Below are 12,995 nucleotides of genomic sequence, written 5' to 3'. Positions count from 1 at the left end.
GAGAGAGAGAGAGAGAGAGAGGTTTCAAGCTCTAGTCCCAGACGGACTGTTGGCTAGATTCTTCCCCCGACGATGTAACCAGGGGCTGGGCCTTCCTGGCATCTGGCAAAGCCAGGACCTGCCTGAGGGGCCGGAGCACTGTGCCCTCATTCCCGACATCCCCATGGGATGCCAGCTCTTCTGGCAGCAAGCGGCTCCAAGTTCCGGCTGCTGGGATGCTCACAGAGTCGCATATTTGGGGAATGTTTCACACTGGGAAGTGGGCCAGGCATTCTGAAGGAGAGGCCACCACCCTCGCCTGCAAAGGTCTCATTCAGTTGCTTCAGAAAAGAAGTTCCCAGGAAAGAAAGACAGCATGGTTGCAGCCTCTCTCTCTCTCTCTCTCTCTCTCTCTCTCTCTCTGCCACTAATCGTCTGCATTCTGCAGAAACATCTCACAGGGGAGCCATTAGGCAGGCCCCAATGAATAATTAACTCTCATCAGCATTGGTCTGAGGGAAGCGAAAGCAGGGGCTTGAGATGGAATGATTGTCACGATTGCTTCATTTCTTCGATAAGACAAAGTCTTTGAAGGCTCTCCACAAACGCAGGGTAATTGTGAAGGGGCGGTGGTAGGAGGGCATGGAGGGGACTGTTCTGTGACAAAAAAAGGGGCCTGCTCAATCTTAGAAACAACAGAGAGTGGCCTGGGGAACCCCCTGAAGCAGCAGGATCCTTGCAGACAATGAGACTTTTGTTTGTACGCTCCCAAAGGCCATGCTCAAAGCTCACATAAGCCTGTATTTTTCAGTTATCGCTGGGACTGTTTTCCTTTTTGAAAATCTGGCAAATTCATTGAATCTATGTGTCTTTTAAAGTTGGGTTATTCTAGTGGCTTATGTTTTACTATGTCCAGGTGACTCAAATCTCTTAAAGCAAAATTTTATTTTCTAGGTATATATAATTTGTAGGATGCTTATGGGGTCTCCTCTCCACAGAGTATAATGTTCATCTAAACACACGCGTGAGCGCGCGCACACACACACACTCACACACACACACTCACACATACACACATTACACCCCCTCACACACACCATGCACCCACATACACTACCCACACACACCCCTCCCCCACTTCGCACCCCCTCCCACACACACACACACAGGCTTTCCCCTGGTTTATGAGAAGGCTGACCATGGCTAAATTCATAGACACCCAATGCTGAGGCACAGCCACAACCAAACCCCTATAAAATTCGGAACCTTCTCTCTGCACACAGCTGACCTGTCTCTCCTACAAACATCCCCCACATGTCTGTTAACATCTCTGCTGGGGCCAGAGCAACTCCTGTAACAGTCCCAGCCCAGGCTGGCAGCTGCAGAATGAAATAGCCTAGAGCAGAGGAGAGAACACTGGACCTAAAGTCCCAACAGCGCTGAGGTGGGGGAAATCCCTTGATAAAAATAATAACTAAAATAATAATAATAACAACAACTAGCTAAAACCTTTTAAATTGTTTTTAAGTGGATGATAATTCTGTATGTCTTGGGGATAAGTATTTAATCTCTATTTCCATGAGTAATCACAATCCAGAACTTTGTTTCTATAACTCCCTTTACTTGAAAAATGAACACTTTGCAAGCATAATCCAGAAGTAGAAGTTGAAGATTAAAGAAAGCCTTCAATCTTTATTTAGTAGGGAAGGAAGAAGATAGGGATGGTCCTGAGTCCTTGATACAGATGGACAGGCAACCCAAGGCTGAGTCAGGGCCGGGGGCCTACCTATCTCTGCCCCTTGTTCCACCACTGTCTCTGCTGCCCCATCTTCACCCACCAATTCTTCTGATCCTTTGCCCAGGTGAAAAACAGTGGATTGTGTCTGGAAAAGGCATTTGACATTGGATTTAGCATTAGAAAAACTTCAATGTGAAGAAGAAGAAATCTTAGAGAGGGCTAAAGAAGGTTCTAGAATTAGAAAGGGAAACACATGGGGTAAAGGACTGGGATTATTTGGGGGAAAGTAAGGGTTGGTAGATCAAGAAAAGGCCAGAAGCACAAAATCTCTTGATGTTAAAGTCTGTTTTCTTCGCTGGAAGAAAGGGAGGAGGAAGGGAAAGAGGGAGAGAAGAAAAGGAAAGAGGGAAAGAGGGAGGGAAATGAAAATGAGGGCAGTGAGAGTTCCTTAAGTCTACCTCTTCACTAGAGTAGATTTGCAAAGAGGAAACATTTCACCTCCAACCCCACATGCAAAAAACACCCTCCAGGCTAAAATTTAGCTAAATGGATGAAAGCAAGAAATGAAAGGTACTCAGTGCAGAAGCTAAAAATTAATTACCAACAACGCTCCCAGCAGTTTTTGATAACAGCGTTTATGTTTGGAATAACATCCAGACCTCCTGTCTGCAGGAATCCACATAACCGTGTAAAGCAAATGTGCTCAGAGATGGGAGAAGTTTGAAGAGGAAGGCTGCTAGTGTGGAGGGAGGGCAGATGTCTGTATCAGCAGTTTCCTAGCAGATCTCTTCTTCCAGAGCTTCACAGAAGTCCTCTCTCTCACAACCAACGCTGGACCCAGAGCAGGCCCCATGCCCAGCCCCAGCCTGGCAGGAAGATGTGTCCTAGGCTCCCTCCTCTGAGGGAAGGAGGGTAAGAGCAAGTCAGGAAGCCTCACAAGCAACACCAAGGCGGGTTCCCAAGAGCCTTGATGGATCTCCCTGTCTCCTTCTATTCCACCTCATCATTTATAAGAAACAGAAAAAGAAAGAGACAAACATGGGTGAACATGGATTACACAGTAACAGTGCTTCTGCGAGGCCACAATCAGCAGATGTCGCTCCCAGGTGCCCCAGAGTAAGGGCTCAGAGGTGGCATCCAGGAGGAGGGCTAAGAAGCTTCCCCTTGTTCCCTGGAACAAGAAATCACTTCAGACCCGAGGAAGAACATGACCACAAGGCAGGGCTACACAACCCAACCCCTCGCGCCTGCCACTGAGGCGCTCTTGAGAAAACACGGGTTGCTGGAAGACTTGGTTACATGAGTCCCCAAAGACCTACAGTGTCAGCAGGGAACACGGAAAGCCAGCTGTTACCTGGAGATTGTACCGATTCCCCCTCCAGGGAAGTAAAAGTCCTAATATTGGAGGGAGTTTGATTTCCCAGCGGCTTTCACACCTCAAAATCAACTGGTTCCTTTGTCACATCTATCTACTCTTGCAGCTCTCAGCCCGAGGCTGGGGAAAGGGCCCTTTCTAGGCTGGGTGTCCCAGGAGCAGCAGGGAACATGGACAGAAAGATGGCAGAAGCATGCTGGTTTTCAGGTCGCACTCATGTTGGCGAACCTGCTATGTGCTTTGTGCTATCCTACCTGAATCCAGATGCTACTTAAGCACCAGGTGATTACATGGATGTGGTTATTGATAGCACTGAACTCTGAACACCAGAAAGCCAGCCCATCACAAGAACAGTGGCAGGAAACCCTTACAAGTGTGGAGTGCTTTAGGATTTCCAAAGTATTCTGTCCTTCAGGTAGTACCTTGTTTAATCCTCCTAACATTCCTGTGAAGTGGTGAGGACAAGAACTTTTATCTGCTCTTCATGGACCAAAGATCTGAGCTCTAGTGACTTGCCCAAGGCCTCGCACAGTGGGAAAGCAGAACTCGGACCCATGTCATGCTCCACACAGTCACTCACAGCCCAGGCGGTAACACTATTATTCTCTTCTCCATCTTTTCCTAATCCACCCTCATCCAAAATAAAGGTTTTCAAGTTGTGATGCCAAGGTTCTCCTTTGTAAGAGGTAAAAATGTAGCCTGGGTCAGCCGCTGGTCAGCCAGGGCCTGCTGAATCACTCCCCCCTCCAATGGGCACGCAAGCCTCCCACACGCAACTCAAGGCCAATTCCCTCTTTGTTTCTGCTGAACAATCAGAGCCCAGTTCTCTCCCACTTTTCTACTGATATGCCTGGAAATGGCGTTTCTTTTCTGTTGGAAATAATTTTTTGTTTTGTTTTGTTTCTGCATTTGTTTCATCTCTGATGTATGCTCCTGTGTGTCACATTGCTCTCCAAATTTTCAGTGTTTGTTTTTTTTTAAGAGAGTAAGAACTTCAATTCTATTAAAAACAAGCTCAGGAGACTCTGTAAATATATATTTTTTAATTTAATAAGTTGATCGTTGCTTGGGAGTTAGACAAGTTTTTTTTTTAACCTTAGATGTCTTTTGTTTTACAGAGAATTTAGTTATTACAGAATTCGAGTCTATACCTATTTTTCTCTATATATCCTGGACTTAATTATTTTTCCTTTTTGTTGTCATTGGTTTGGTTTGATTTTTCATGTGTCTGTTAGTCCTTCGACCCTGTCCTTCTCTTGGGTTCTTTTGCTTCCTATTTCCCTGACTTTTAGATGCCCAGAAAAGCAAAAAACCGAAGCCCCCAGACTTTTGAGGTTCTCTCCTTGTCCTAAACCTGTGCACTACATGCAGAGACAAACTGAGCCCTCGGGTGACATGCAGGCCTGCCTTGTGCCTTGTGGTAGAAAGAGCCTCATTTCACATTTCGCATCCCCCACCCCCCATTCCAAGTGCTCACCCCGGGAGCAGAGCTTGTGTGGGAACGGGATACCAGGTGACAACAGGTCCAATTCCTTTTGCAGGGTTCTCATTGCACCCACTTTCTAAATCCTGTCTTCGGGGTTTTTCCCTATCTGATTCCAGTCTCTTAGGTTCCGCTCTTCCCTTTCCCGTCTCCCTTTTCTAAAGTCCTCAAGGCAGAGGAATGAGAACCCAGGCCATCAAGGGTTACAAGTGGAAGAGAGTGGAAGAAAGAGTTTATTTCCTTTTTCTTTTTCTCTATTTTATGCCCTGGCTGAAAGATATAGAAATCAATGTCATTGATTGTGTTGATGAAAGTCTGGCTCCCTGGAGAACATCTAGGGAGAGACCAGCAGTGCTCAATGTTGGCATGAACCGAGGGTGATCATTCAAATGTCATTTCTTCAACAATATATAGATGCTACAGATTAAAATAATAACGATGATAAAGGCACACTTAGTGAAGGGCAATGTATTAACCTGTTAGAGGAGCCCACTTGGGTCTCGCTCAAAACAGATTAACAGCCACCTAGCACGGTCCCATTTACAAAGTGCGATCGATCCTCTCTGTGTTCACCCATTCAAACCTCAACAATGGTGTTCCAAGTCTCTGAAGTGGGTCCCCTGGGCTAAGGCCAGGTGGGAGGTCTGGGTGCCCTGTTCTCTAAACAAAACCTGCCGCAGACAAAGGAAAACACTTATGCTCCTCATGCACAAGAAAGGAGTCCCTTCTTCTGCCTTTAAGATTCAAGGAGCCTAGGAACCAAGGAGAAAACGTTCTACCCAGAAGTCTTATGAGCAGAACTTGTCACTCTTAAGTATAAAGAATCAGAATTTCCTCATTTTGCAGAGCGAGAGCACCAGAAGGAGCCCTAGTGACAATTCCATCCCCTCCCTCTCTTCTCCCTTTACAAAAGAGAAAGCCAAACCTCAGAAGCAAACAGTGGCCTGTCACGGGGAACTGACTGTTTTATTTGGATGGCTGCCAAAGGCAATTCCTATGCATATTGCAGACAGTTCTATTTGGGGGTAGGTGCTAAAAGAACAACACTACCTTTCATCTTCGTGGATTATAAAATCTTTTTATTTGCATGTTACCTCATTAGCACATCACAAAGATCAATTGGTATTGTAGAATTATTCCTTTTTTACAGATAAGAAAATTGAAACTGATGGAGCAGGTTATTTAATAAGAGTTAGCTGCCTTATCCAGCATCACAGAGACAAAATCAGCTGTTAAGTTAGGTTTTAAAGCTTAGCCTGGCTGTCTCCTGATCTTGCCACTGCCCCGCGACGCTTCTCAGATTGTTTTAAGAGTTTACAAGGTCCAAATCTTTACTTTTTAAAAATAAAATTTATCCAGCATACATTTCCTTAGTGTGTTATAGACTATTCCCAGCACTTGAGATATAGGTTTGGGAATTATTTTTGTATTGAGGACACCTACCTTGTGCCAGGTACCCTGCCAAATACTAGGTTAAACCATGACATTGTTAATATCAACTACTTTTAACCTCAAAAATAGCATTCTGTATGGCTTAACACTTAGACCGAACTTTCTTGAGATCACAATAGGTTTCAGAGTATGTTTTTAAATCTTACTGGTCTTCTGCTTTTCTAAGAGATGCTATATTTCCTGCTTATTAAGACAATGTGAATTACGTATAAAGGACACAGTTCTGAAGTTTATTTCAGGCAAATTAGTGCTACCGTCATGCACTAGCATTGAGATTAAAACAGGAATGTGAGATACAGAGAACAAACTGATGGTTGCCAGATGGGAGGGGAGTTGGGCGGCTGGGTGAAAAAGGTGAAGGGATTAAGAAATACAAATTGTCAGTTACAAAACAGTCACAGGGATGTAAAGTACAGCATAGGGAACACAGTCAATAATGTTGCAACAACTATGTATAGGGTCAGATGGGTACTAGATTTATTGGGAAGATTACCTCGTAAATTATATAAATGTCTAACCAATATGCTATATGCACCTAAAACTAATACAATATTGAATGTCAACTGTAATTGAAACGTTTTCTTTTAATTTAAAAAGAAAAAGAATGAATGTGGTGCTCTCCCTAGCTTGAAGGGAGATAGTTTACTGAGGAGACTTGCAGCTTTGACAGTGTCTAATTGGGGAAATGTAATTCAGAAGTAATGCCTGATACACTGAAGAAGCTCAACCAATATTTGATAAAAGAATAAACAATAAAAATGGCTAAGATATACTGAATACCTGCCCTTGCTCGGGCATTGGCTTATGTTCTTGATATGTGTTTATCACATTTAATCTGCACATTAACCCTATGAGGAGGGCACTATTCCCATTTTACAGGTGAGGAAAATGAGGCATAGGACAGTTAAGCAACTTCCCAAGCGAGTATATAGTGGAGCTAAGATGGAAGCCTGGGTGATCAGTTCCCAGAACCTGGGCTCTTAGCTAATAGGCCATTTTAATAGAGGAAGGTAGGGCCAGCCGACTGGTGTGTTGGTTAAGAGTTGGCTTGGGACGCCGGCTCTGAGCAGCAGGGCCCTGGTTTGGATCCCACATTAGGGCCAGTGACACTGCCCTCTACAGCTAAGATGGTGAACAACAGCTCGACCTGGAGCTGGGCTGCTGTGTGTCGCCGACAATGGCATAGGCTGCAGCCCCTGCTGCAGTGGGCTGCCGTAAAGCTACCGTGAGTGGCCGGCAGCCAGCGTGAGCTGCCAAAAGCCAGCGTGAGCGAACGTCCAGTGGTTGGCGATGGATCTGCCTCACCCAGGAAGAGCGCAATGATAATACAACATTGGCCAGTGAAGCGATGTTCTCCACAACTAGACTGAAGAACAAAAAGACAGCAACTTGTCTGTTCCCCTCCCCCAATTCTCCCAATTCCCCCAATAAAATCTTTTTTTTAAAAAAAAGAGGAAGGTAGACAGATAGGAGTGAGTTTGGTTTGGGGCACGTTGAGTTTGAGTTCCCTGTGGGAGGTCCAGGTGGCTCTGTCCAATAGGCAGGCAGAAGTGGATCTGATGGTTAGGTGATAGTTTGGGCAGAAGCACAGCTCTGGAAGGCATCATTGTATTTTTAGGTGATGCTCTAGGAGAACATAGAAAAAGCCTTTTGCTGAGAACAGTCTTGGGAAACACCACTATTTAAAGGGAGGGAAAAGCAGGATAAAGCCCATGAAAGTGATGGAGAAAAAGCGTAACAGAAGTGATGGCGCCATGCCTTCTTTGCTCACCTTCACCTCCAGCCCCTGAGGTGACCCAGCACTGCAGTGCTGTCCTGATTTGCACATTTAAACCACCTCCAAAAGAGGAGAGTTGAGGCAGACTATCCCAAAGACATTAAATAATCCAATAATAATTCATGCCTGCAATTCAAATTCAACCCGAAACATACTTTGACCTACCTATCTACTGCTCTGATACTTTACTTAGCCTGTGGGCATGGCTTTATTTTCTGTCCAGGAGACATATGCCTGCTGGAAGGAAAAGACTGCAGGCTGGCAATTCTTGACAGTAATACGCCCCACAATCACCCGAGGAGCTCCATAAATGTGCAGATTTGCATGGTGACCCTCAGAGGGTCTGATTCAGGAGGAAGGGATGAGGCCTGAGACTCTGCATTTCTGTAATCTGTCAGGTGATATTGATGGTTCTGTGATCCCTTCTTTGAGAAATAAGACAGTGTAGATTATAAATACGCTATTGATCAATAACAACATAGTAAGTGACCTTATTTAAAATCATCCTCACATTGTTTTTATGTATTATTGTCCTAATGTCTGAACATACTGCCAATATTATTTCCCTTGAGAGTAAATGTGATCATTAAAGGCTTAAACAACTTTTCCCAGTAAGTATCGATTCTCAGAATCATTTGACAGTTTTATCTGCCATTAGATAAAATTTTGACATTTAATTTGCCATCAAACTCCTGCCATTGATCAAACCCAGAGAAATGGTTGACCTTTCACCCTTATCTGTTACTGTTCAGGACCAAATCCTCCACACTATTCACCCTCAAAGCCAGCTGCATTAAAAACAAAAATCAAATTAGTCCCTTTGGTACTGGCTATTGAAAAGGAAACCCAAAAAGCAAAATACAAAGAGCAGACATAACAAATATTACACCCAGTGTCTAATAATCAGCCCTATGGAAGCCCTTAGCCATAGACCAGGGAGAAATGTCACGAGTTGACTTTTTTCCCAGTAAAGTCCCGAGGGGGCACTATTGCCCGCAGTGGCAGCATCAGGCTGGGGCACAGCAACCAGCTTGAGGATCTGCCAGGAAGAAACTTCTTAAGGTCAAGATCCAGGAGCGTGAGGCTCAAGGGACCTGAGATCCGGTCTTCCCTGAAGTGGTGCCTCAGCTGCCACCGCCTGTAACAAGCAATGGAAGTGTGGATGATCAGGTTCCAGCCGGTATGAGTAAATCTGGTCATATCTTTAAAAGTATTTGGCATAAAGCCTTGGCCCAACCCGAGGGCGCTCTGACTTTTGTTGTTTATTTTAGCTTTATTTATTTATATACTGCCTCATTCAGCAGGGAGGTGGAGATAGCTCAGTCGTACCTGCTGACGGAATCGGCACCTGTATATTTCCACTTTCCCCTGTTGTCTGTGTTGTCTAGTCATGGCTCAGTGCTTGGGCTGCCCAGAAAAGTACACTCAGTTCTCACTGACCCGGGGCCTCTGCCCTCTCCTAGTGCTGAAGGGCAATTCTCAGCACTCCAGGGCCGGAGCCCCGATTCCTCTCTACTTTCCTGTTCTTTGCCCTCAGTTATGTGCGCTGTCTGCTGACCCAAAGTGAAGCTCCACTTAGAGACTCGTCCACCACTTGTCTCAGTCACATGTTCTGCTCACACTGACCAACTCCGGAGCACACTCTTTCCATTTTTAAAGGTCTTTTCTTTAAACTCATGGCTCCCACCCAGTCTCTCATGATCTCTACTACATCTCAATCCCTTACTGTGTGCTCTAACAAATGGCCCCAGGAGAGCCAACATCCTTGTTCACATGTTTTCCTCCTTAATATGCTCCTTTTCTTATTCTAAGCAGAGAAGAAGTCTCTCCGGCCCCTTCTGCATCATCCTCTGTGTGTTGTTCTAACAGGAGAAGGGTGCCATTTTTGAAGACTGGATAAGATATATGAACACAAAGCTTTGGGTAGATATTTTAGTCCTATTAACTAAAAATTGAAGAAGACCATGCAACGGGGTCTTGCCAGGTTAACTGCTCTGGGCACATCTTCAGAGACGGTCACAGGCGATGCTGAGCCTGTGTATGGGGTCATTCCAACTACTCGTGGAGGGCACAGAGGCAGGAAAAAATTTATCTGAGGAACTTTCTCCAACTAAACCCTTCGCCTCTCCTTCCTCAACCAAATCCAAACCCTACATTTTAGCAGGAAAATATTTATTAGAAGGGCAACATGAACTAATGAACTAATTTAGTATTATCTTAGGAACATCATGCACAGAGTTACAGCCTTTAATACCATTCCTTGTTTTTAGAGAAAAAAGAGGCATGGAACCCAGCTCACTGCTGGTTCAGGCCTAATGCAGAATCATACTTTGATGGAAGGATGCAGACCCTTGGCTTTCAGGTCAGCCAATGTGTCTTTTCATTTCACCTAATAGCATTCAATTTCAATGAGTCATACTATTACTAGCTTACATGAAATAAACTGGTAATTTATAATACTGATGTATTCATTTAATTTACATTAAGTAATCTAAATTTTCAGTACATCAGACACTCATGCCAATTGGTCACTGCATTCATTTCTTTGCCCCAGTGGGATCATTTGCTTAAAGGTTGTTTTAAGTAAAGGGTGTTGCTTAATGATATCATTTACAGTGCCATAAAATAAGGCGTGATACCTCCTTACATCTAATCCATTCCTTACAGGTCCAGCTCACATTTTATTTCCTCTGGGGATGTTGCCCTGTCCATTTCAATTCCCAGAATTGTTTCTTCCCACAAAATTCAGGTAGTGATTAATGGTCCTTATACCATATAACTCAGTTAGGGGAAGGGCATAAAATTTATATGAACTATTGCATCCAACCAAATTAGAATGACTTAGTTCACAAAATGCTTTCACTTACTTTCATGTACATTTGAACTTCCTGTGAAATTGACAATTTCTATATAAGTCTCACAGAACCTTCTGCCTATCGGTAGTCAGGTATTGACGGTCTTTTGCAAAGTAAAACAACTGAAAATATAGATATCTATAGTTACACACCAACACCCATTCAATCTGTAGATAGGGTTTAGTATAATAGTGTAGATTGAAATTCAGCCTAGAGAAGGGAGCAAATCGGGGATCCACTTTCAGGATCTGAAAAATATATGCCTGTGTCATCATTAGAAGGAAGTCCACTGCCATACATTAATAAAAAGGAAACACTCGCTAGTTCTTTTTATGTGATTAGAGCAAAAAAATATCCAAAAGTGTCAGGAATTGTTTGTGTTTGTTTTTTCACAAGTATAATGAGTTTTGCCTCTGGTCATTCAGCACCCCTTATGATTCCTAAAGAATTAAAATAGGACATTTATTGGGAAGATTTGATTTTTATTTTGTATTCAATTACAAGGTTTTTACAAAGTCACTATTGATGGGGGGCCACAGCATGTCCCCATACCACACTTGACCCTCTCTAGGAGATTGCAGTTGAACAACTATATCTGCAGATTTAAGAAATTTTATGTAGGAAACAAGGAATAAGTACAGCATCATAGATTTAATTAATATTTACTTAACAAGCAGAGATTTGTTCTGACACAATTCAGTCAAATCTAAGCGGCATTTTCAATACATGTTAAGTGTATTTCAAACAGAGATGTAGCTCTCTTGAGGAAAAAAAAAGGTCCAACTCCTATGATGTAGAAGTGATTCAGACAGGCAGCCAAGGAAAATTTACCCTCTGCTATTTTCTTTTAAGAAAGACTGAAATTTCAGTTTAGAATGAGTTCAAGGAGGAAGGCAAATAAACTGGAGACTTTGGGAAAACTTACTCTTGAGAAAATCTCCAGATTTTAAGTTCTGTGAGAAGTAACAGGTTCTCATAAGAAAAATAGCATTCATGAAATCACTTTCTACATTCCTATCTTTCATTTTTCTCTACTGGTTATTTTTCATGTATTTGTACGCTTGAGATATATGTAATTATCCATATGTACGCTAAGCAAAGTTCTTATGATGCGTTACTCTTTGATCCCTCACAAATAAAATAGGGTACGTTGGGAGTATGTTCTGTCCCAGTAAAAATGCTGACAGGTAAGGCAGCTTTGGAAAACGGACTGAATCAGGCTCCCCCATTGGAGGTCCGGACTATAACTGAAAAAAAAGAACATCTGATTCCGCTCCCGAAAGCAATACTGAACGTTTTCCCATTTATTTTGGAGTAGAGGCTGTCACTGGAGGAGCTAAAACGGCGAGATGGCACACCTAAGGTTGTAGAGGGCACTACGGACTCGATTTAAACTCACTCTCAGGAAAATGGAAAGATTCAAAATTCAGGGTTGGAAGGGTCAGAGCCGAGCGCACCTGAGCCCTCCTGGGTTCAGAGCCTTGGGGAGCAGCACCAGCTGGACAGGGATGAGAGCTCTTGACTGTCAGCTCCTTCAAGGACAAAAGGAGCCCAAAACTAAAGGAAATGAGATATGGGTCCTGGGTCAGGTTTGAGGCTTGGGAATCTTTTCTAAAAGAGACTAGAACATTCTGCAACATCCCTAATTGTGAGGTTGGAGTGCATAAGGCCAGAGCCTGGAGTGTGCTGGTCACGTCAGGGCCTGCACAGTGCCCTGGGAGGTTCCTGACTCTCTCCCTAATTCATCTTTTTTTTTTTTTTGAACCTTCAATACAAGGCTATCCTAGGTGTAGAGCCAGGTGCCCGTGGGTTTACTGCACCAGTTATTATGCAAATCACATTGAAGAAAAGGGACGGTTTTCATCTGCCTCCAGGCCAGTCCATCTCCACCCTCCCTTTAATGCCTGATCTTTTTTCAATGAAGAGGTTCCAGAATGGGTAGGATGTCTTCCCTCTTTCGGAGGATTATTTTGGTTCAGGCTTTGGATGTGGCTCTGGAAGCAGCTTCCTAACTGAAATCTGACCAAAATAACAGCTCCAAATGAAGGGGATGCTCTTTTTTTTCTTACAACTTCAGGCTTCGCAAAGGGAATCTGCCCTCAGACAACCAGGACTTGCAGGGGAAATGGACCAGAAGAGGATTTTATAATATAAAATAATATTTCCCTCCATTGGCACTTGACTATGTATTCAGTATCTCTTGTGCACTGTGGCTAAATGTTTACTCTTGGGACAAAAAGTTGGGTAGGGATTTTTAAACATCTGGTAAAGAAGCTTAAATTTATGTTACTTTTTTCTTACAATTCGTACAGGATATGAGTTGATGCTTTAATGTG

At 43.6% G+C, this 12,995-nt stretch overlaps 1 protein-coding gene across 2 annotated transcripts in view; it reads right to left on the bottom strand.

Moving 5' to 3' along the window:
- Positions 1-12,995, bottom strand: part of MAP1B (microtubule associated protein 1B) — a 96,020-nt gene that overhangs the window by 29,206 nt on the left and 53,819 nt on the right. Inside the window, exon 4 of one of the 2 annotated variants that reach the window (XM_019665076.1) lies at positions 11,215-11,248. The exons of the other annotated variant lie outside the window; for it this stretch is intronic. Coding sequence (XP_019520621.1) covers positions 11,215-11,248 — 34 coding nt within the window. The remainder of the gene's footprint in view (positions 1-11,214; positions 11,249-12,995) is intronic. 2 annotated transcript variants of the gene reach the window in all.

Source organism: Hipposideros armiger, unplaced genomic scaffold (genome assembly GCF_001890085.2).
Source record: "Hipposideros armiger isolate ML-2016 unplaced genomic scaffold, ASM189008v1 scaffold_432, whole genome shotgun sequence".
NCBI lineage: Eukaryota > Metazoa > Chordata > Mammalia > Chiroptera > Hipposideridae > Hipposideros > Hipposideros armiger.
This window is presented reverse-complemented; position numbering and strand designations above follow the sequence as displayed.